Raw genomic sequence first — 25,738 nt, forward strand, 5'->3', positions numbered from 1 at the left:
GCAGGTTCCCTATCAGTGGAGAATTTGAAAAGGACAATGGGAAGCCCCAATGACAAGAATGTTCACACCTAGCAAACAATGGCCAAGAAGGAGGTTGTCCCCACCATCTCTCAGCAGCGGGTTGAGGAGAGGCCAGTTCAAGAACAAAGGACTGATTGGTGACAGGCAGGGGATAAAGAGTTGGCTTCTGGAAGAGGGGCTGGCTGTTCTTACCTGGGAAAAAGAGTCAGAGAGAAACAGAGCCTGAAATGGTGTCCTGAGCAGCTTGGGTGGCAGATGGTACTGGCTTGGCCAGGTGGACTGTCTTAATCTTAATCTTTATTTCTCTATGGTAACCTAAGGACTTCTGATGCTGTGTTTCAGTTGACCAATAAACCCTGCTCTGTTTTGAAAAGGCTGCCCAGTGTCACTGCAAATACTTGCTGAGGCGCAGTTCCTAAAGAGTGTAAAGTCTCTGATTAGGAGTCTATTTTAATTGGACTCGCTGGGCAGAGCTCAATGTGAAGCAGGAGTTCTGGAGTTCAGAGGTTCGGTCTTGGAGGTGAGGCCATAGGGCCTATCCTGAAGGAAGAGTGGGATCCGTCTGGCACACTGAAAGGATTCCTCCAAGACACTGTTTGAAAGCTAGGGCGTAGCACTGATCTTGTGGATCCATGACAATCCATACATAACTTCAGTTCACACTAATGGGAAATTCACTTCACTGTTCAGATGAGCCTAACATGTTAAAATTCAGGATTAACTCCTAATTCTGAAATTTCATGTTTTAAAGTCCCTTACCGTAAAGGTTAGCTGGCTAAAAGACTTTGATCGCTGTTCATCACTGTACACCGTTTCAATCCGCAAGTTTTGTATTATCTTAATTCCTGTTTGTGCACGTCATAAAATTACCACAAAATCAATGTGAATTAGCAGTTTCTGTCCAAGAGAGGCCCTTAAATCAGAAATTGGGTGCTTTGGCAAAACTGTGTTGTGAAGTTTAATATAGTATCAGTTCTCCCTGATTCTGAATGTGGGAGGCACCTTCAATTCCCTTGGAGTAAGTAGGAAGTTGAGGGTGATCAGCATCTGCTTGGCTCAAGGCAGTGCTAATAGGACCTCACTTTTGTGACTGCTAAACTCATTAAACAAGGTTTATTAAGAAAAACAACCAAATCTGTACATAAGAGGGGTCTTAGGAAACTAAACTTTTTAATAGACTCTAATTCAGCTGTCTCAGTTTATTCCCCCCCTCATCGGTTCAGCTTGCTGCGTTGTATGCATGTTGTGTATAGGTTATCACTGAAATGCATTATTTATTGTCTTCTAGTTTGACCCTTTTAACAATAAAACAAAATTATTTTTACTGATTTCTTCAAAAAGCTTTTAATGTGATGAGTGTCCAATAAAACCATATGCCAGGGATAGTGATTTACACCTGACTTTTGTAGATAAATCAGATCCCACGATTGGCACTGTACTCACCTTGTCTTATTTAGAGTGATTATTCATTGGTTTAAAGTAATAGTTAAATTTTGTATTATAGAACCTGTGTATAGCTTCATGCAATGGAAGAACTTCATATGTGTCAACTAAAATGCTAACAGCTGGAGAAGATCATCTCAACTATGGCTCTATGTTGTCTGAATGGAAGAATAGGTATGGGCCTCCTGTTTTATCAGAATACATTAAAAACTAAAACAAGTATAACAGAGGTCCCATTCTTAAAATGCCTATATTATATAGTGTTTTAATTTTCATAGGTGGGTTGCTGGAAAATAGTTGATGTGCATGAACAAACTGGGTACCAACCTGGCAAGTTATACGGTTATTGAGACACTTAAATACACTGGATATTTGCACACACAACTTAGATGTGTGCATTTGTGAGCATCTCAATTTTAAAATCTTATCTCTAGTCTTCATTTGAGGGATGTGTGTCTGGCATGTAAAATCTCTGATATGACTTTAACACTACATACTCAGTGAAGAAAATAATCAAAATGACTTCATAGTATTCCAAATGGATGTAAGCTTTCTTGTTAAGAAAAATGTGGTGTTCAGTCTCCCTCTGCATGCCCCGGCTTTCAGGTTCTATCTAGCCTTACAGAAGATATACTGGTCTACAAGCTCCAGGAGTACTATGTATGTATTGATCTTACATTGCTGAAGGATAAGCTTCCATCTTTCTCCTCTCTTGATGGCACGATTTTCAGTGAAATTAGATAAATGTCTTCTTCTTTTGTTATGTTAATGGAGAGTAGGCAACAGCTGTAGTTAACTTATGAAATAACTGTACCAGTAAATACAATTAACATTATTTTTATGAACATTTTTATGTTGCAGTGATCTGTGTAAGCATTCATAGTGAAACAACACTTAATACACTACTGGTACTGAACTAATTACATTTATTACAATGGCTCTTTGCACCATATTTCAACCGTGATTTTGTGCAATGGACTGTTTCATCTAAGCATGCTGATAGAATGCGCACCATGCCAGTAGCAGAGAGTATTAGAATAAATAAATGTGAAAGTTGATTATGGCTGTCTGAAGCCCTCTTAGTTATAAAACACTTTCACATCACTATTGGTCCCAAGAGTTTTGAGGATAACCGTGACAGGAGGATATATGATTCTATGTTGTAGGGATTCTGTCTATGTACACCGCTTTATACAGACATTGGAATAAGGCTTATACTATAAGCTGTCTGCAGTTTTCTCTCTTTCACAGTGCACACTAGCTAGTTTTTCTTATTTATATAGTTTCTATTATAATAGTGCTCAGAGATCCCAATCCGAATTAGGGCCCTGTTGTGCTAGGTGCTATGCAAACACACAAGAATACCAAGAACCTGAATGATGAAGGTATACCGTCAATATACATTGAGACAAAGGCTGGTTTTGTCCACAGTTTGATGGTTCTGAATCACTTAGAAGTCTGGGAGAGGGCGTGGTGGTGGCAGGTTTTTCCTACTTTCCTTGGAACATTGATTTCCCAGTGTTTTGTATTAGTAACATACCACGTGGAAGTACCTACAAATTGCTTATGTTAGAATAGTAATGTCAGTATGTTGAGAATTTGCTTGTTCAGGCTTAATATGGACATAGCTTTCTGGATGACAGTCAGTTAATTAATTTGTATATTTATAGGCTAACTATTACATTCAGTCCTTCACATCGTATTGTAGAAAGTTGTAACTGACTTAGAAATGCCTTTTGTTTTTGTTTTTTAAGAAAGCTTTTGTGTTTTTTCATGCTCAGGTTGACTTCTGTGTGATTATTTCTTGCCCAATAGAGTCTAAGACTCCAGAAATTTTGGCCAGGTTTTTAGTTTTAACACACCGTGCCTATTGTGTGGCATAATATTAAAGGCATGGTTAATCATGGGGAAAGGACGATAAAGAGAAAGGTAGAAAAGAAATAGGACCCTTTCTCCTACCTTTTTAATATATTCACAGTGGCACAAAAAATTTGTGGGGAACACAGAGGTTAATTCGAGCAGGTGCCGTAATATGTCTAGAATAGAGTTTCAAGGATGACATGTATGTAAAACTTTGGGCTCTGAACTAGTAAAATCAGTCTGGAACTCCTCTGTCAGATTTGGGTGTAAGTGGGTAGCCCTGATTTGGTGAGTCTGGAGTTTAGTGTTTGAGGTTTGTGGGTTAGGGTCTAAATATCTATCTGGATCTAACACAGATCCTGAAATTAATCAGTCTCTAATGCACTTCCTCCTCTGTTTCCTGAAGTCACAGAGACCTTTCCAGTCCCCTCGTATTCCAGCTCTCTGCCAAGCTTAGCGACACCTCCCCACGTGGGTGTGTACTGCTTCATAATAGTGCCAGCCCCAGATTCCAGATGACCCAAGCTTTGGGCTTTTGCCAGTTTCTCTTGACCTTGGTCTGTTCTCACAACATGATCCATCTCCCTCTGCTGCTTCCCAGCCTGAGGGCTGGATCAGGATTGAGGAGGTGGATTATGGAAGTTCAGGCTAGCCTATTCCTCCCGTTCCCTCTACAGTTGTCAGAAACCCCTTCATCTCTCAAGAACAGCGTCTTCTCTTCTTTCCCCCATTTCCTTGAGATCACTACAAAACCACTTGCAAATTAGTCAAATCTCAGATCAAGTAAAATTTGGAATTAGTTTCCTATAAAAGCTAGCTATACAGATGTATGAAAAGCATGCAAAGATTAGAAGACAAATCAACACATTATGACATATGGGAGTGCCCACATTATTGTAATCAGTTAAGATGACACTCTAGCTGTGTGTGGTGTGTGGTTTAAAACTGCTGGTATAAGAGAATATAAGGAAGTCTGAATTTTTGTCACACACTACTTCAGAAATGCAGTTCTTTCTGTTGCAGTGGATTTCAATGGAATATTTGATTGTTGAGTTGAAGTTTTTGTTTATACTGCTCTCTAATGGCAAATCTGATCTAAACTTTTTTCTTCAGAACTATTGTAATGAATAATTGTCAAATGCTGAACAATAATTTCATTCTTACAGAAAGATGCTGATTTATAATCCTTAGCATGGTCTGTTGCTGACAGCCTGCTTAATGACAATCATGCTCTCTGCACACATTTTAGGGATCATAATGTCAAATAGTAATATGCATCAGATAGCAAACAATGTATTTTGGTTCAGGTTTGTCTCTCTTTTTTTTTTTTTAAATACGTGTAATGTCTTTATTTTTAAAGAATGCTGGTGAAACATGCCAGTTAATACAATATGCATTGTGTCTATTAGTTATAAGGTTGACAGTAAACAAGCTGAAAGATTAGAAGGGCCCAAAGGAATGAAAAGAAACCGGAAGCCATGATCATCCTAAGCCTGTATTGGTGAGGTGAAAGAGACCTGCAAGATCCACTCTATTGTGTGTGTTAAAAAAAATCATGCTATTGAGTATTTACATGAGCCTGTGAATCCAGGCTCTTGCAAACCTATGTACAAAAATGTGCAGTTTTGGTGGCAATTATCATACGAATGGAATGTAGTTCACTAGTGTACTAAATTATCTTCGTTGCTCATCTGATTTCTATGTATTTTTGGTTAGCTAAATTAATTACATGTCTGTAGAAACAAATCCTTTTTTATCTGTGACATCTGCTGGTGAGAAAAGAAGTGATCAATAATTAATTTACCACTGAACTCAGATGACAAGCCTCTTAAAACTTTAATGCTGCTTCTTCCTTAACAAACAGCAAATGGGAAGTGCAAAAAAAAAATGTTGCTTCCTTTCCTTTTCCAGTTCCTCCTGCTGTCATGGAGGCAACTGCTTTCTCCACTATCAAATAAATGGTCCCCTGTTAGAACAACTGACATCTGGAAGGCTCCTTGCAGCACTTCACATAGCAATGTTCTGACTCAGCCATTAGTTGTTAGAGCTCAAATTGGGGTCATCCCAAGAGGTCTGTGTAATGCCTTTTATTTCTAGAAAGGGCTGGTCTAAAAATTCTGCTTTTAGCATTGTCATTCAAAATCTACTTGGCTTCAGTAGGTTTATTAAAAATGGTGAAAAATATAACCATATTTACCTTTGGTATAGCCTCTTCCATCTTACTACCTCAAAGCACTTTAATGAATTTAGCTTCAAGATAGCTCCATTTTATGGATCAGGAAACTGAGGTGTAGTTAGATTCAGTGACTTACCCCAGGTCATACACAAAGCTGGTAGCAGAGCTTGAGTTTAGGGTACAAGTTTTCTGATGCCTGTGTCTTAATTACATGATCATCCTTGGAATAAAACCACTTTTAATTAAACAATGCTTTTTAATTGTCTGCTCAAAGAAATTACAAAAACAAAGTCTATTTTATTGTTCTTACTAACTTGATTCTTCTGGATGCAGACTATAAAGTGCCATTCATAGCCCTCTTTGTAAATTTCAGTTCACTGCTGCCTACAAATACTTTGTTGTAGTCCACTTAGTCTCTGTGTTCTGGGCTTTTGTGACATAGAGTTGCCCTCATTTAACATTCTCACATTTGCATATGTACAAGAGGGAACAGCTGCTTTCAGCAGGCATTTTATGTACTCATTGATATTCCCACCGTGATGGCCTTGATTTGAAGTACACTGCTACCCTGTGGAAAAGCAGAAGAATACACTGATACTGACCATGTAGAAATCACAAAGTCTATTATTAAATGTTTAAAGGTATAGCCAAAAATTATGGAAGAACTTAACAATTAATCTCTCAAGTCTGAGGAAAAGACTATCTAGTGTATAGGGCACACAAAAGGGCACTATTCCTAGATTTGCTGAAATATTATGGAAAACTGAAAAACATTCCGGTTAGAAACAGTCCTGAAGACCTGTCATATTTTGATCATTCTTTCTTTTCCTTATTTTTATTACTAAGGATGTTTCTTCAAAAACAAGAACTTTGTTGCTTAGGTGTTCATCTGTTCCTTCTGCTTATTTTTTACCTGAAGTCATCCTTTCACATAGCCATTTTTATTACAACCAGGGCTACTTCTACAATATGAGCTCGAGGTGTGATTGTCCTACTTACGTACACATTCACGCCAGCTCTCATCAAGCTAGTATGATTATAAATAGCAGAGGAGCTGTGGTACTATGGGTAGCAGCAGCAAAGGCCTAGCTTAGCTATGCTGGTTACGGTACCGGGTTTGTACTCCGCATCGCTAAGCTGTGCCTCCGCTGATGCTACCTGTGCTACCATGGCTACCCTGCTATTTATTTATTTATATTTGTTCTAGCTCAATGACAGCTAGTAGGAGCGTGTGTACACAAGCAGGGGAATCGCACCCCTCCATGAAACACTTGCTGGTGATCTGTGGAGAGCTGGCTGATCACATACAGTTGGTTATTTTAAACATTTTTTCCAGTGTAATTTGATCTAAGGTCTTGGATCATCTTACGTTTTAAATGATCTAAAGCTTTACAATTATTTAAATAGCAAAAATAAATTTAAAAAACCAACATACAATTTTGAGGAATAACAAGCCTGGTGAGGGGAGGGCAGAACTGAAGGGTCTATCCAGCATTTGAAAGCATGTTTAAGGAGCTTTGCCCAAATGCAGCATTTTAATCATTCTTGGAAAATATGCTTTTGAGTTGAGCTGGATATAAATTGACTTTGCATCTGTCCTTAGATTTGCACCTCCAGACTTAATGGAAATAATATTAAAATAAAATACAGTAATAATAATTAATAATAATAAAGCTTTGTGAAGAAACTAAGTACAGGAAATTTTAGCCCCAAAGTTGAATATTTCAGAACCCATGAACATATGAAAATGGATGAGGTCATAATAGAAAGTGGTTTTGCATATAGTCCCACAACTAGACCAGCCACTCTATTTTAAAAAACAAAACAAAACAAAACAAAAAAAAAACAATGAAGCTTGAAAGGTGACACTATTTTCCTGCTACATACACAATGGTTTGTTAAATTCTACTGCTGGGCGTTTGGTTTTGGAAGAAAAGTATTGAAATATCCCTTCTCTTCTTGTTTTTTTAAGAGAGGAAAAACACAGACAAAGAATTACAAATATTTTGCATATAGATATCAGAAAAAAATGGTAGGTCATATTTTGACCTACAGACCTTGGCAATGTTCCTTTAAACAACCATTAATCATGCATAGTGCATCAAATCAGCATGTGCAAGATAACGTTGACCTCTCCAACTGAGAATAACATATGAGCCCTTAATTCTCCATTGTATACATGACAGTAGTGTTGACAACCTCCACATATATATTTTTGCTCTGTACATAGTGAGCCGTGATTCTGCTTCAGTGAAAAGCTCTCCTCTAAAGTACGTCGTCTTAGGCTCTGATTTCTCCATTGTGGGAACCACTTCATACAGTAAATGGCCAGTAACCCCTTACTTGATCATGCCTACTTCATCCTTGGCTTCTAAGGACCAAATCACCCATACCTCCTAGGTAAAATCTGTGGGAGGGCTGGGAAACGGAATGAAGAAAATATTTCAGACAACACTGACAGTGTAGAATTATCAATCTAGAGAAATCGGAACCTCAAAATACAGGGGCAGATACATCACTACAGCAAGATCCATGGAAACAAATAAATGTTTAGGACTTCGTTCTAAATTAATCTGTCTCATTCCATGTGTGACCTAACACAATTCATGTATCTCGTATATTATCTTTCTAAAAGATTTATTATTATACATATCTAAAATTCCCCAAAGACACTTTAAGATTCTAGTTACAATAAGGAATGTGCTCATTGGTATGTCTTTGTATATGCAGCTAGAGGGTCAGAGACAGAAATATTTAGATGCTGATCTGAAGACTGCCAAGTGCCTGTCAGGTGCTTGAAATGTGTTACACCAATGATAACCCTATAATGTCGTAATTGTTCTACAATGACCAAAGTTATGACTCTGGGGGAAAAGTTCTGAGACTGACTCATGTGAAATGGTTAACAGGCACCCTAGGCAGTATTTCAGGTGCTGTTGCCTCCCTCACAAAATTGCCTCAAGATTTCAGCCTGTCAGTCTGGTGGTGGTTGTTCCACCACCTGCAGTATAATGGTTCCATCTGTTTCCTCTTTCTCCCATTCTTGCAGCATGGCCCTAAGCACAAGCAATGCTAGCAGCTGCTTGCTGGGCCCTGTACAGACTTGCAACTCATTGGCCAACCTGACACTACCCATCACCAGTAAGTTTAGAGGGAGAAGCAACACACATCCTTTTGGCACAGTGGAGCCCAGCAAATCACAAGGCTGGCCTTGTGCCCTCTTTTGGTCTGTGGTGCTGATTGCCACTTTGGCTCCCCAAACAATTTCCTGACTGAATCTCTGTCATTTTCAGTGAATGACAGTGGAAAAGAGTTCATGGAATTTTAATGTATTTTAGATTTCACTTCAGTTGCAGACTTTTCTGTGGAATTCTGTTGGTTCATTTGTTCCTTTAGCACTTTTACTTTGTTTGGAAGCCCTAACTAGCAGCCTGTGTTGCTGACACCTAACACTGGAACAGTCAGTAATAAATATACTTCATAATGGTAAATGGAAGTTATCAGGCTAATTCTCAGAAAACCAGGGGCCCTAAAATGTTTTCTATTTTATGTATCTATGAAAATTGCAAGAGATGGTTAGATATACACTATGGGTATCAGTCACATAGCAGTGTCCATAGGATTCTGCAGAAAGACCGTCTGAGTGGCAGCATAGTCTCCATTTAACTGGTCAGTTATGTGGCTTTTCCAACTACAATCAGAATTGAAAATGAGGGAACGTGCAGCCCATTAAGTTAACTTTATAGGTGAAGTCCAAGATGTTAATTGTGATCTCATCATTTGTAATGGCCGTTGTGACAGACAACAGCAATTTCCTGCTATATCTTTGGGAGATCTTGTTGAATTAAGTTTAAATAGCTTTGGAGTCCATGGTATTATAAATGCAAAGTTTATGTGTTACTGTGGGATTGTATGTAACTTCTCCGAGGGTGGGGGAGATGTGGCCGATGTAAACCCTGGGAAGTGTTATGAGCTTCAAAGGACTGCTTTATACAACGTGCCAGACAAGAAGGAACTTTTGGGACAAACAAAGTTAAGTGGGTTTCCTAGGAAATATCTGAGGGGAGGTAAATGCAAATTCCAACCTCTGCACCCAACCTTTTGAAGCTATGCCTTGATGAGAGAACCATTATCTGACTTGCTACCTATTTACAATCTCAGAATATCAAAGAACCAAACTGCGTAAAGAAACAGGTTAATCTCTGCTCTTGTTCTGAGCAAATGCTATTATGAACTGGTAACCACAGAAAAAACCCTTAAGATGCTTGCCAGAACCCCCGCTGGAGTTGGGAGTGGATGATCTCTGGTATGCGTACTAGCATGGATGTAGATTCTTTTATCGTTTTAATGTTTTCTCTGTAATGCTTTCACCTTAAGAATAAATGTGCTTGCTTAGCAAGGACTCTGTGGCAACTTGTAATTGTGGGTAATTATGTTGTTTATAGTTTCTGAGGAGAAAGCAAAATGCAGACACTGGCTATTTAGGCCATCTGACTTGCTGGGCATAGCAGTGTAGGCAGAAGACGGTACAGCCTGGAAAAACCCTGTTCAGGAGAGAGAGAGATATGAGTTTCCACCCAAGTGAGATGATTTCTGGGAAGCTGAAAGCCTGAGATGATATGCTAGCTGGACCATGAAGGGGGAATACTCATTTCAGCTGCCCAGAAATGTGACAGCCACCGTTGTCATTCTTGGCACTTCCACTAACTGCTTTAAAATTCTGCAAATTCTGGGTGGTGAAACTCTTCCCAGAATCCACATAACTGAGCTACCAACATCATTACTGGGCTGAAACCTGCTGTATCTTTCTTTCGCCACCGGGACTCCAAACTCACAAAGTCAAAAAGATATACAGCAGTTTCTTACATGTATGAAAAACCTTCCAAATAGTGGTATGCTCCCATTTTCTTAAACACTACTAAGTATAACAAAGGAAATAAGATTTAAAAATTGATGGGAAATCACCCAAACTATAGTTATTCACTTATCCAAAAAACATTTTAACCTGGATAAAGAAGATTAAGTCCTAGCCTATAAAAACTACTTAGGTCTGTTGTAACAACTAACATTCAGATTCTGTGTCTGCTATTAGCATTAGGGTGTCTGTACCCTCAGGAATGTTCTTGATGGCTTGGCCAAATGAAGATTTAAGAATATCTAATAAGCGAGTGCTGAGTTAAATGATTTGCGCTCTGAATTTGATTGTATGAGAAGCTTAAACTCATCCATAACTTGTTTGGAGGAACCTAGTAGTTAGACTAGATTCATCACACTGACTATACTCTCCACTGCTGCATGGCTGAAGTAAGACATTTCCTTCCCTAATTTCTTTACTTGCTTCATTCAAACCACAGGAGACTACATAACTTGGGTAGACCTGATGTTTCAAGCTGCCATGTACAGTACATCTACAGTGACTACCACTGGAACCCCTGCCACTGACTGCCTCCCACCACCCCATCCAACCCCTGCTCCTTCCTGACTGCCCCCCCAGGACCCTTGCCCCCATTCAACCCCCCTGCTCCCCCCCCGACTGCCCAGACCCCTATTAACCCCCCATCGCCACCCCAAACTCCCCTGCCCTCTATCCAACACCCCCTCCCTGCTCCCTGCCCCCTTACTGTGTTGCCTGGAGGTGGCTGGCAGCGCTACAGCCGCGCCGCTCAGCTGGAGCCGGGCCAGGTCACTGCCACTGCGCACCACGTGGAGCACTGGTGGCTGGCAGCGCTACAGCCGCACCGCCGCCGCGCAGCGCCTGGAGCACCGGACCAGGCCAAGCTCGCAGCCCACCACCCAGAGCATGCGCTGACGGCAGGGTGAGCTGAAGCTGTGAGGGAGGGGAAACAGCTGGGGACTAGCCTCCCTGGTCGGGAGCTCAGAGGCCGGGCAGGAGGGTCTCGTGGGCCACCGTAGTGGGTGCCCACCCTGCCCCTCCTCTCCCCTAAGAGCCTGAGGGACCTGCCGGGGGGGCGAGGTGGGGAGTCCCGGTGGTGCTTACCTGGGTCTGCTCCTGGGAAGCATCCAGCAGGTCCCTCTGGCTCCTACACGGGGTAGCGTAGCTGGGGGGGAGCAGGGGGTTACCTGGGTTACCTGCCGCGGTGCGGGCAGGCCTCCTCGTGCCCCCCCGCCCCAGCTTACCTCCGCTCTGTCTCCGCCTCCCTGGGCCTGAGCGCAAAGCCGCCGCTTGCTTCTCAGCCCTTCCAGGCCTCCCACGTGAACAGCTGATTTGCAGGAAGCGGGAGGGCGGGGAGGAGAAGCGGGGCAGAGCGGAAGTGAGCTGGGGCCGGGGGCAGGACAGGGAGCTGCTGGAGCACCCACGGAGTGCCACGTTTTGGATAATGTCCGCGTGGGACAACCGGTTCTAAAAGGGCTTCTAAATTCAACAACCGGTTCACGCGAACCGGTGCGAACCGGCTCCAGCTCACCACTGGCCGCAGGGCATGAATTACCAAATCCATAGCGTTAATGCCTGAATCTGTAATTTCCTTGACAGCTTCACTGGTGCTTGTTAAAGTGTCAACTTGCAACTTTATTAGCATTCCTGTTTGCCATGTGCAGAAATGGCACCCGTGTCCAGAAATAAATGGCTATCTTATCCCTGTCACTCCACTTTTCTTTGCCTTAATTGCTTTTTATTTTTAAGGCAGCCATTGCTCCTTAACGTTGACTGTCTGGGCTATAGGTACTGTAAGTAGACCTGTGCACTTAATTCAAGCACATCAAGTCTTTGACCTATGCAATTGTATCAAGCACAGCAGGTGATTCTATCTGTGTTCCTTGCTCGCCCTTAAATGTACTCCTGATTCTGAATTGTATACCCAGGACCATGTGGAGCTGCTGGAGTCTGTCCTCTAGTAACTAATACATCAGCCAGGACAAAGGGTATATTTTGTGCTGAACACCACTCCCTCTGTTTTCTCTTGTTGCTTGGCCTGGTCAGATTCTTAACCTACCAGTTCCTTCCTAGTACAAAATCTTGGATCCACTTTGCATTTTACGTGTAGCTCAAGAAAATACTGCTGTGTAAATCCCAAGAATTAACCTGTTTCATATGGCAACAATGATAGCTTATTTTCCTTGGTCACTGAAGCTTTTAGTGGCTAATATGAACAGTTGGGTATAATGTTACCAAAAGGCTCCAAAAGCACATGTGGTTCCCTATGAAATCTTATTGGGTTAATCATTCAAAAACATCATGTACATTTTAAATGTTCTACTTGTTCATCCTAAAACTTACATTTTCACGTGTAATGTGAAATTTATTTTCAGTCTCTTGATAAATTGGAATAGTTTGTAACATAATATTTGGATTGAGGTGTGTCATGAGTGTAGAATAAATATCTTGATCGAAGTGAAAGATTGAGAGCTATCTAGAGATCACATATTTGTATCAAAGTAGCATTATTAATCCACTTATGAAAATTTATAGAAATTATACCATCCTTTAATTAGTATTTAACCATTCCTGGGGCAAAAATCTTTAAATAGAAAAATATCTCCAGGAATCATATTAGTTTTGCTATAGTTTTAATTATTTTGAACTTCAGATAGCTCTTCCTTCTAGCATGCTGTAGACTTTCCTGGTGACATCTTTTTTTTTTTTTTTTGGTAGACTGTTAACTTGCTGATGTTTGTTCAGCTACATTGTTGACTATAGCACTTTGACTACTGTTTTTTCACCAGGGCAGCAAGCTTACTTTTCACTTACAGTGCCAACATCCTATAGCACAAAGAAATTCTTTGTTACTTTTTTCTCTTAATCAAAAATTCTCTTTAGGTGAAGAAAATTCCTTTTGCGTGACTTCATTAGGTTTATTTTTAACTTTATGAATCTGAAACCTATTAGGATACCTTTCAGAGTTAGAAAATAGGGAGGTAGGTTCTGTGTCTAGGCAAATAGTTCAATTGAAACATAATTGTATGTATGAGGGGATATCGCTGAGACTATTTGTAAACTTTTGATTTCTGAATGTTGGCTTCAAGCTTGCTAAGAAAAAGCCCAATGTTTGTAAAGATTATACTGACAGTGTGCTGTGTCAATTGTCAAGACACGTTTAGCATGTGGAGATGTATTAATCTGCCACTGCTACCACTGTAAGCGGTTGGAATAAATAGAGGGCTCAAGCAGATGAAGAGGGATTAACTGTGTAGATTGAGCAAACTCTTCAATCACTAAACCACTGATTTTACAAAGGATTAGCCTGCTTTTACAAATATTGATTACTGATCTGCTGCTCAGAATGAAGATGACATAACTTATGCAGTTGCTGTGTAGTGTGCTATGTGAAGTGTACTTCATTCATATTAATGGGTTTGTCATAGGCATTATAGAAACTGACAGATTTATTATAGCACCACCCGCTAGCACTGCTAGAGTTAAGGCTGTGTCAGCATTTCCATTAAAACTCCCATTTTCTTCTTTGGAGTTTATAGTTCAGTTGTAAAATTTGTTCCCAGATGAAACTTAGAAATACCAGTTTACAGCCTTGACACAATTATCCTTTTATGCCTTTTTTTAAAGTGAATTCACTCAACCATTTTTAAATTGGAGGACTAAAATATATATAATTTACTAGGACTTCATGTTTTATTTTTAAATGCAGTTCTTCGACTAAGTGACATTTTGCAGGTTCAATAGATGTTCTAATATTCAAACTGCTATAATGCCACAATCGGCTGAGGTTTCTACAGCAGTTCAATCGTCATTCTAATTCTTAAAATGAGTTTGGTGTGGGGAAGTAGGATTAAGGGAAATGAAAGGCGGACAAGAAATTTCAGAAGAAGATAAAAAGGACACTGAATAAAAAGTCAGAGATTAGGATTCTTCTGAACTAGTTCAGGGGGGGAAAAACAGCCATTTTTAATAAAAGTTTAAAATAAAGACCCCAATGTCTCTCAACTGGTGTGAGCACTGCTGGAATATTGTGTCCAGTTCTGGTGTTCACAAAGGATAATGATTAATTGGAGAGAGTTCAGAGAAGAGCCATGAGAATGATTAAAGGATTAGAAAACATGCCTTACAGTGATAGACTCAAGGAACTCAATCTATTTAGCTTAACAAAGAGCAGGTTAACGTGTGACTTGATTAAAGTCTAAAAGTCCGTACTTCTGGGGAACAGTTATTTGATGATAGACTCTTCGATCTAGCAGAGAAAGGTATAACATTATCCAATGACTGGAAGTTGAAGCTAGACAAATTCAGACAGGAAATAAGGCAAAAAATTTAATAATGAAAGTAATTAACCATTGCAACAATTTTCCAAGGGTTGGGGATTCTTCATCACTGGACTTTTGCATCTCAAATACACTTAACGGGAATATCCTAGGTACATGAAAAAGGAAATGGTCCCCAAGACCAGAAAAGAGAGTACTGATAGATACTGTGCTCTGCAGTGGAATCATAAATGGGGAGATGGGGAGTGGCAGGGGACAGGAAGACTGGTAAGATATTAAGTGGGGGAAAACCTGTATGGAGGTCATGTGGCCTGTAAAAAAAGATTCATAGATTCCACGTCCAGAATGGATCATTGTGAGGTCATAAAACTCCTCCAAAATAATTCCTAGAGCTTATCTTTTAAAAAACATCCAAATCTTGATTTTAAAATTGCCAGTGATGGAGAATCCCCAACCCTTGGAAAACATTTTATACTCTCATGATTTGAAAGGAAAAGCCAGCTTGGAGCTCAGCAGAGAGAATAGCAATCTGGTTTGGTGAATGTGTGTTGCTTACTATTATGAAAGATTTTATACTACAGGAATAGTAGTATTTGCAGTACTGTTTTCTTCTTTGTTTGGATTTGTTTGAATGTTGATGGTATTCATAGGACATCCAATGGCATCCTTAAACATTTGTGCCAGTTTGAAAGATTCTGCTCTTTTCAGGATTGCAAGATTTGCTAGAATTGCATGAATATTTTATAATGATAGAAACTGTGTTCTCACTGTATATCGAACCAAATACAGTAATTAAGAGTTGCATAGAATTGTCTTTGGAAGATAATGAGTTTTGCTTCTCCAAGGTTCAGTAGCTTTGCTTATTTTTGGTTGCAGTCCTTTGTCATTTGGTTATTGCAGTAAGGTTTTTGCAAAACAGCAAGTCTCTGAAAATAAGGAGGCCAGGGCAGAGTCTTCTGGTAGCATGTTCCATAGTCAAGGACCTTTGACTGAGAATGACTTTTCTCAGGCTTCACTATGAATGTTATTAAATTCAGTGCCCCCATGAGGGGCATGAATGGAGAGGCAACTTTTGATGTAAACTAACCTCCACCTGTTGAAGGCCCTAAAAGCTAAGGCAGAGCCTTGAATTGGCACAGAAAACAAAGGGGGAGAGGGGAAGGGGACACAGTGGATGCAGATAACTGATTTGATTCTTTCTCTGCTAAGGCTGTAGCAGTGTTCTGCTCATGTTGGCTTCCGTATTGCCTCCATCATCATCCCAGATATAGAGACTTATAATAATCTATTCTGGAAATTTTAATGAGTTGAATGGATCATTGTGACTAGATCCTGTGGTGGTGTATCCTGGCAAGAGACAGGCTGAACTGGAAGTTGGAACAAGACCATTTATGACACATTTCTACCTGATATCCAAGATTAATGAAGACTCTATTAAAATCCTGAGATTTTCTGCAAATTTGGCAAATGGAGGGCAGATGCCTTTGGAGAATGAGGGCAATATCTTAGATAGTCTCTTGCAGTGTTTCCCTCTTCCTTGTTTAATCTGGTCAGATTAAACTTGATGCAACTAGAGCCGGCTGGTTTTCATCTAGATGCCAATCTGCTACAGCCATTTTGACATCTTTGTGATAGCGGTGATTGAGCCTACCGAGAAGGAAATATAGAGATGAGTTCATCTGCATTTTGTTGACAATGAAGCCAGTGGTCTTTCACTACCTTTTCTCAGACAGTATGGGTCCCTGTAGAACTTTGTCACATTAGGACATTAGGGTCAACTCCTTCTCAAGAGACTTCTCTTGCCCCGTTCAAAAGGAATGGCTGAATTTATCACAGTATTACGCCATCTATAGTGGCTTGGTTTTGTAAATGCAATTTCATTGTTGTGGGGGATTTATAATTGCACTGGAAGGAGCCTCTCATTGCTGACTGTTGAGGTATTTCCAGGTGTGGTTTGTGCCATAATAGGAAAACTTGAAAGGCTCATGGGGATCTAATTTCTTTTGTTAGTTTTGTTTTCTTAATTTAAAGTAAAAAGTTAAATTGAGTTACCAGTGATCAGAGTAGTAAAATAAATGTACAAAAACTAGTGCCCACCTGGCAGGTAGAGAGGTACACAGAAACCCCAAACGAAACATTTGATATATATAGAAACTTATAAAAATCTATATATTCATTGTGAAAATCTTGAATCCACCTTTCAAAAATTATTTCTCTTCTTTAGCTGTCTGTAGGACACCTCATCTTTTTTCTTTTTACAGATGAAAGGTTTTTAGCTGCAGCCAGCAATGTTATAACTTTTTGTTCTAGTATATGAGCCATTGGAGCACTTAAAATACTCAGATAGTTTATCTGTATGTTTCCTTTCAGAAGTTTACTAGGCCAAGAGTCTGGCCACAAGTCAGAACCGCTGGAACGGTTCAGCAGAATACAGATCTCTGCATGAGGGGGATGCCACTTGGAGTAATCACATTAGAAAACATTTTATATTGGGGGGAGTTTTGAATGGTGTTCTGAGGTTGTATGATAATTTCCCATTTCCCTGGAGTTACTTTGGTATAGGTGGATAGACCTCAAATTTACAGTTAAAATGTTCTCCCTCTATTCCCCCTACTTGAATGTATTCACCAGAAATCCAAATGCTCATTGGATGATTTTCCTAATCAGTTAAGGGAAGAATATAACATGCTTCAGGTTAGGTTTAACTTTCATACATCTTGTTGGAAAATATAGTTTATATAATCTTACCCTAACCAACATTTGGATGACAGAAAACGATCATAGAACCTGTTTTAGTTACACTTAAGAGAGCTTGACAGTCATCAATTAGGTTGTGTGTGTGTATAGCTTGAAATAGCTATATCTTATTGTATAATAAACACCCGAATTACCAGGACGTGGAAACTAAAATAAATGTATATCAGTGTTATTTATATATTATTTGCTACACAATATGTTCACTTTTTGCAAAGTAGCATTTGTACCAGAGGAAAACTTTTCTGCCAGACTGTATGATCTTTCTTGTGTTGAGTTAAATATCTGTCATCATTGTTTAGTCTTTATTCCAGCTTAGTGTTTGGCCTTTGCTGAACAAAAACTGCCAGTCATGCCAAGAGGAAACTAAACACTCCAAAAGTACGATTAACATTAAAGCTATAAAAAAATCCGCCAAAAAAAGAAAAAAAAGAAAAAGAAAAACCATAACTTTAACTTGTTCTTGTTGGTGTTCCCAAAGTATTGAGGCACGTGTGACTATTTCTTTGGGAATCCTGTATTCCGTGGGTGCTTGTATGCAAATACATGGTAAATGCAGTTGTACAGTTAAAGTGCAGTGTTAGCTTTTCTATATGTTTTAGTGACCACACATCAAAGGGAAAAAAGCTGATCATTAGTTGGAGATGCCCGAAATGTTGATCAGGACACACTAGGGTTGCCAATTTTGGGTTGGATGTATTCCTGGAGATTTCATCATGTGAGATAGCCTTTAATTAAGATTAATCTTTAATTTCTGGAGATTCCAGGACAATCGTGGAGGGATGGCAACCCTAGAACACATGAGTAAATGAATGACAGATACGTGGATGTATTTTAAGTGGCAGGTTTCAACTTTCATTTAATACTGTGGCGGGGTGCTATATGCCCCTCTCTTACATACCAGGCATTTTAATTGGGTCCAGTGCAGAGTTACTGGACTCCTCCCATATAGCCAGTGATTCAGGGTAGACCCTCCTTGGCCTACCCTTATAACTCAGCTCATTTCTGAATCCTCTTGCCATCCCCTTTATGTGTGTGTGGATAAGTGGGTACCAAGGTGGGACCTCAGTCTGTGAAGACTTCAGGTCTCCCCTTCTCCTATAGGTATGAGGTCAACTAGCAAATATCCAGGTTTCATTTACCTTGAGGAGCTTGCCCTTTTAGCTTTTATCCTCACTGGAGACTGGCCTCAAATTATCATGAGTTAAACAGTCTTACCGTTCCTAATGTTAAACTTCCAGTTCCTATTCCATTCAACTGTGCCAGGGAGGAAAGTGAAAAAAACCACCAGAACTTGTCCAATTTGGCCTCAGTGGGAAAAATTCTTTCCTAATCCCAAAACAGAGCATCTGTCAGATGTGCGGCATCCTGAAAATCACAGCTCCTACACTACAACTAAGGGGAGCTCCCCCTAGCCAGGACAAAGGGAGGCAGAGGATGTAAGAGGATGTGCTCTTGCCTTCCCCTTTGCTTCTAGACAGTATATCTCAGCCGTACCAGTCAGTTGATGCAGGGTTGGGGATTCATTTGCTTTAAGCTGCTGCTTGATGTACCAAAGGACCTTCATCCTTCCATTCATCTTGGAATATAGGAATAATGACCTGATCAAACATATGTTCTGATGCCATACTGGTCATGGTCCTGCGGTGGGTTAATTTTTTGTGGCCTCTTACAGTATGTCTACACTGCACACTAATCCTGGGCTCTGACTCAGGTTTGACCCAAAGCCTTCTTCCATCCAACATAAATCAGTCTCACTTGGGTCAGCAAGCACTCGGGACCCAGGTTCTGGGACCTTGGTAGAGCAATGGGTCAAAGACCAAGTCCTGTTGTGCAATTCCTGTCATTCTGCATTGTGGTCATATCTCAAGCCACAGACCCAAGTCAGAAGGTCTGTGTATTGTGGTATGGACATGTCAGAACTAGGGCTGTCAATTAATTGCAGTTAGCTCATGCGATTAACTCAAAACAATTAATAGCAATTAAAAAAATTAATTGTGATAAATCGCACTTATAACAATAGAATACCAATTGAAATTTATTAAATATTTTTGGATGTTTTTCTACATTTTCAATATTGATTTCAGTTACAACACAGAATACAAAGTGCACAGTGCTCACTTTATATTATTATTTTTATTACAAATATATGCACTGTAAAAATGAAAAACAAAATAAATAGTATTTTTCAATTCATCTCATAGATTCTAGGGCTGGAAGGAACCTAGAGAGGTCATCGAGTCCAGTCCCCTGCCCGCATGGCAGGACCAAATACTGTCTAGACCATCCCTGATAGACATTTATCTAACCTACTCTTAAATATCTCCAGAGATGGAGATTCCACAACCTCTCTAGGCAGTTTATTCCAGTGTTTAACCACCCTGACAGTTAGGAACATTTTCCTAATGTCCAACCTAAACCTCCCTTGCTGCAGTTTAAGCCCATTGCTTCTTGTTCTATTCTTAGAGGCTAAGATGAACAAGTTTTCTCCCTCCTCCTTATGACACACTTTTAGATACCTGAAAACTGCTATCATGTCCCCTCTCAGTCTTCTCTTTTCCAAACTAAACAAACCCAATTCTTTCAGCCTTCCTTTATAGGTCATGTTCTCTAGACCTTTAATCATTCTTGTTGCTCTTCTCTGGACCCTCTCCAGTTTCTCCACATCTTCCTTGAAATGCGGTGCCCAGAACTGGACACACTACTCCAGTTGAGGCCTAACCAGCGCAGAGTAGAGCGGAAGAATGACTTCTCGTGTCTTGCTCACAACACACCTGTTAATGCATCCATGTCTCCTGTTTAGCTTGTGGTCCACTATAACCCCTAGATCCCTTTCTGCCGTACTCCTTCCTGGACAGTCTCTTCCCATTCTGTATGTGTGAAACTGATTGTTCCTTCCTAAGTGGAGCACTTTGCATTTGTCTTTATTAAACTTCATCCTGTTTACCTCAGACCATTTCTCCAATTTGTCCAGATCATTTTGAATTATGACCCTATCCTCCAAAGCAGTTGCAATCCCTCCCAGTTTGGTATCATCTGAAAACTTAATAGGGGTACTTTCTATGCCAATATCTAAGTCGTTGATGAAGATAGTGAACAGAGCCGGGTCCCAAAACAGACCCCTGCGGAACCCCACTTGTTATACCTTTCCAGCAGGATTGGGAACCATTAATAACTACTCTTTGAGTACGGTTATCCAGCAGGTTATGCACCCACCTTATAGTAGCCCCATCTGAGTTGTATTTGCCTAGTTTATTGATAAGAATATCATGTGAGACCGTATCAAATGCCTTACTAAAGTCTAGGTATACCACATCCACCACTTCTCCCTTATCCACAAGACTCGTTATCCTATCAAAGAAAGTTATCAGATTGGTTTGATGTGATTTGTTCTTTACAAATCCATGCTGGCTATTCCCTATCACCTGCCAAGTGTTTGCAGATGATTTCCTTAATTACTTGCTCCATTATCTTCCCTGGCACAGAAGTTAAACTAACTGGTCTGTAGTTTCCTGGGTTGTTTTTATTTCCCTTTTTATGGATGGGCACTATATTTGCCCCTTTCCAGTCTTCTGGAATCTCTCTGGTCTCCCATGATTTTCCAAAGATAATAGCTAGAGGCTCAGATACCGCCTCTATTAGCTCCTTGAGTATTCTAGGATGCATTTCATCAGGCCCTCATACAAGTACTGAAGTGCAATCTCTTTATTGTGAAAGTGTAACTTACAAATGATTTTTTTTTTGGTTACATAACTGCACTCAAAAACAAATCAGTGTAAAACTTTAAAGCCTACAAGTCCACTCAGTCCTGCTTCTTGTTCAGCCAATTGCTAAGAGAAACAAGTTTGTTTACATTGACAGGAGACACTGCTGCCTGCTTCTTATTTACAATGTCACCTGAAAGTGAGAACAGGCATTCGCATGGCACTTTGGTAGCCGGTGTTGCAAGATATTTACATGCCAGATATGCTAAACATTCGTATGCCCCTTCCGTGCTTCGGCCACCATTACAGAGGACGTGCTTCCATGCTGATGATGCTCATTAAAAAAATAATGCATCAGTTAAATTTGTGACTGTACTCCTTGGGGGAGAATTATACGTCTCCTGCTCTGTTTTACCCGCATTCTGCATATATTTCATGTTATAGCAGTCAAAGGTGATGACCTAGCACATGTTCGTGTTAAGTACACTTTCACAGCAGATTTGACAAAATGCAAAAAAGGTACCGATGTGAGATTTCTAAAAATAGCTATAGCACTCGACCCATGGTTTAAGAATCTGAAGTGCCATCCAAAATCTGAGTGGAACGAGGTGTGGAGCATGCTTTTAGAATTCTTAAAAGAGCAACACTCTGAAGCAGAAACTACAGAACCCAAACCACCAAAAAAGAAAATCAATCTGCTGTTGGCATCTGACTCAGATGATGAAAATGAACATGCATCAGTCCGCACCGCTTTGGATCGTTATCAAGCAGAACCCATCAGCAGCATGGAAGCACGTCTGCTGGAATGGTAGTTGAAGTATGAAGGGACATATGAATCTTTAGAGCATCTGGCACGTAAATATCTTGCGACGCCAGCTACAACAGTGCCATGCGAATGCCTGTTCTCACTTTCAGGTGACATTGTAAACAAGAAGCAGGCAGCATTATCTCCTGCAAATTGTAACCAACCTTGTTTGTCTGAGTGATTGGCTGACCAAGAAGTAGGACTGAGTGGACTTGTAGGCTCTAAAGTTTTACATTGTTTTATTTTTGAATGCAATTTTTTTTGTACATAATTCTACATTTGTAAATTCAACTTTCATGCTAAAGAGATTGCACTACAGTACTTATGTGAGGTTAATTGAAAAATGCTATTTCTTTTGTATCGGAGGGGTAGCCGTGTTAGTCTGAATCTGTAAAAGCAACAGAGGGTCCTGTGGCACCTTTAAGACTAACAGAAGTATTGGGAGCATAAGCTTTCGTGGGTAAGAACCTCACTTCTTCAGATGCAAGAGAAGTGAGGTTCTTACCCACGAAAGCTTATGCTCCCAATACTTCTGTTAGTCTTAAAGGTGCCACAGGACCCTCTGTTGCTATTTCTTTTGTTTATCATTTTTACAGTACATATATTTGTAATAAAAAAATAATATAAAGTGAGCACTGTACACTTTGTATTCTGTGTTGTAATTGAAATTAATATATTTGAAAATGTAGTAAACATCCAAAAATGTTTAAAATAAGTGGTATTCTATTGTTGTTTAACAGCGAGATTAATTGTGATTACTTTTTTTAATCGCTTGACAGCCCTACTTAGAACATCTGTGAGACCTGAGTCCAGCAATTGTAAACCCAGGTTTACAATGCAGTGTGGACATATTCTTAGTTTTCAGTGGTTGGTTGACAGCACTGCAAATGGTTCATATATTTTGGGGGGGGTGCTCTGAATGTCTACTTTCTGTTCAAATTTGGATATGTATACTTGTCTGAGATTGTGCTGTAAAGTTTTTAACCCATCTATTTCATATGATAGGAATTTTTTGTACATCTAATTTTTCAATTATAGCCTATTTTGACTTGCTCATGTCTGGGAGGCAGATACATGGCTTTTATGGAGGTGTGCATTCTCAGGATACTTTATGGATCTCTTAATGTTCAGTTTTCTGCTTTGCTATCATACTGACAATATGAACTAGTTTTTCATGTCTCTATATCTGATTAGAAACCATCGCCGTTTACAATATACAGTATCACCATCTTAATGCCATGGGTGGTAATTATGGTGCATTGCAGTTAGGTAATTGCTTATGTTGAAGCCCTTTATGAAGCAAGAGGTAAAGTGATTATTTTTTAATTAATATAATACTTTTGAGGTGCTATACAACAAAATGTAGCAACAAAGGACATCTTAGAACCAATTAAAGAAATAATGCAAGCATGCACATACCCAGAAGAAAATCTGTGTAGAAAAGTAAGATCAAAGTGTAAATTTTAAAATTTAAGAACAGAATCAGCTAGAGGAGTGTCTGATTATAGAATAATTCCACCAAACTGGTCACAGGTGGATGGGGCCTAATATTTTGACCCAGCAAATGATGACAAAGAAAGAAGTGAAGGTGTCAAATGAAAACACAATGTTAAGTGAAAGAGAGGGGTTGAACACAAACTAATAAGTATGGGTCATAGAGGTATAAAGAGCCAGAGATATTAATAGTTTTTAACCTAAATTGTACATGCTACACTTTAAGATATAATCACATGAATGGGGAATAAATGAAAAAGCAATCTTTAAAACAGTATAATACTTATGGGTGGAAACTTAACCAAATATTTCTTTCTATAAATAATACATGGCAGTAGCATTTGACCCACCTGGTCCACTGCCTTCTCTTGAACATATAGAAAGGAAGCAGAGAACCCGCCCCCCCCCCCTCCTTTCATGGAGAGGAACAGAGAAGAAACCTGCAGAATTTAGGCCCTAAAGCTGTAGCCTTACAGTTGGTAACCAAAACTCCAGTTCCAAAACCAGGAAGAGCTAAATAACTAGAAACGGATGACACTGCTTTTAAATACACCTCTACCCCGATATAGTGCTGTCCTCAGGAGCCAAAAAATCTTACCACGTTATAGGTGAAACCACATTATATCCAACTTGCTTTGATCCGCCGGAGTGCGCAGCCCCGCTCCCCTGAAGCGCTGCTTTACCGCGTTATATCCGAATTCGTGTTATATTGGGTCACGTTATATCGGGGTAGAGGTGTATTCCTGAATAAGAAACCTTATCACCCAAATACATTCCTTTTTGAGGAGCCAAGTGCGTGCAAATCAAATTATGAATAAGACATTATTACAGAGCAGAAGGCTGTAGAGTAAAGGGCTCCACAAACTACCCTTGAAAGAAGCAGTTTGAAGAGCTACATGACACGGCTTTTTTTTCTTAGAGACACCTTTGAAAACGTATGATGGCTTATGTCTTGGTGACCAGTAATGTATTTGCTGTTGAAATCTTGCAGCTTTAACATTGTGTTCTGTGTGCTATGTTATCTGACAGCTAGTAGGCTACTTTAATTTCCATGTTACTAATGTATTATTTCCAAAGATATTGAAAACGATTAGGCTACTGACACTTGCCTGCTCATCACCTTCTCGTAACAAAAAGCCTTTGAAAATGAGGAAAAGATTTTTTTACTTAAATGCAAATTGGTGTTCTTGAAAACATTTCCAAGGAAAAGAAATATATTTAAATATATGCAAAACACCTGTGTAGGTTAACCATTTTGAGTAACAGGCATAATCACATTGTATTACAGTGGATAAGCTCCAAGGACAATTGAATTTCTCTGCAGCAAGTTATTAGCAATGGACAAGTGTTTCATTTCAAGATTAAAGGGAAATGGGACTTTTGGGGAAGAGAAGTTATGTACTACCTTCCTTGCTGGGACAATAGATCTTCCTCTCTGAAATTTGACACATACTTCCAGAAACAGTTTGTCAGCTTTCAGTCTGACAAGAGCCTTTAGGCCGAGAAAGTGACTTTGTTCATCATTTTGTAGATAGATTTGCCATTAAGGAATACGGAAATATTTTGCCTATTTAGTGGTGCTTTTCTCTTGCAATAGTTGATGACGTGCTTTTTTTATATTAGCGCTTTTCCTCTGTATTTTCTAACATGGGCTAAATACACATTTTGGTTTTGATTAAAGATAACTGGAACTGGTTCAATGTTATTTACATAGTCAGGCAGTTTCGCTTTTTGTGTGTGTGGATCTTTCAAACAGTAAGAAGGGAGAATAAAAACATTTTGTAAAAGAACAGTGATTTGTAAAATAAATGTTAAAAATTGCAGGAGAAGAGAGAGAAGCTGAAACAACTGTAAACTTTCCTTTACAAATTATATTTCAGTTTCACAGTTTTCCTTTTAGGATGACCAAAAGATGTTGAATCTCTCTTTCTAGAGGAAAAGTTGTCTTTACCATTATTATCATCACAGCCACAATGCTTTGCTGGGAAGATAAGTTATAATCGCTCACTTAGTTGTTACTGAATCACACTTATCTCCACTTCACCTGCTTAACTTCCCATAAACATGCTAAGCATCCCTTAAGAATGCATTGGCCTCTAATTATTTCTTGCTTTATGTATCCCTTAGCCCACATTGGAGAAATAAACTATCTTACTAGTGGCACATACTGCAGTATAACATGACCCGGTGTTCTTTAATTTACTTTGTATTGATAATATAGTATAACAACTTCACATTCACTGGAAATCAAAAACTAATACATATTTAAATTTGATATAGGTAAGGTTAAGATTTAGACATGGGTAT

At 39.5% G+C, this 25,738-nt stretch overlaps 1 protein-coding gene across 2 annotated transcripts in view; it reads left to right on the plus strand.

The window, feature by feature from the left end:
- The window catches only part of SKAP2 (src kinase associated phosphoprotein 2), a 150,761-nt gene that overhangs the window by 64,317 nt on the left and 60,706 nt on the right, over positions 1-25,738 (plus strand). The window contains exon 1 of one of the 2 annotated variants that reach the window (XM_054020110.1): positions 1,550-1,638. The exons of the other annotated variant lie outside the window; for it this stretch is intronic. Within the exon in view, the coding sequence (XP_053876085.1) occupies positions 1,608-1,638 (31 nt within the window). The 5' untranslated portion in view covers positions 1,550-1,607. Of the gene's footprint in view, positions 1-1,549; positions 1,639-25,738 lie in introns of those variants that run through there. 2 annotated transcript variants of the gene reach the window in all.

This window comes from Malaclemys terrapin, chromosome 2 (genome assembly GCF_027887155.1).
Source record: "Malaclemys terrapin pileata isolate rMalTer1 chromosome 2, rMalTer1.hap1, whole genome shotgun sequence".
Classification (NCBI taxonomy): domain Eukaryota; kingdom Metazoa; phylum Chordata; order Testudines; family Emydidae; genus Malaclemys; species Malaclemys terrapin.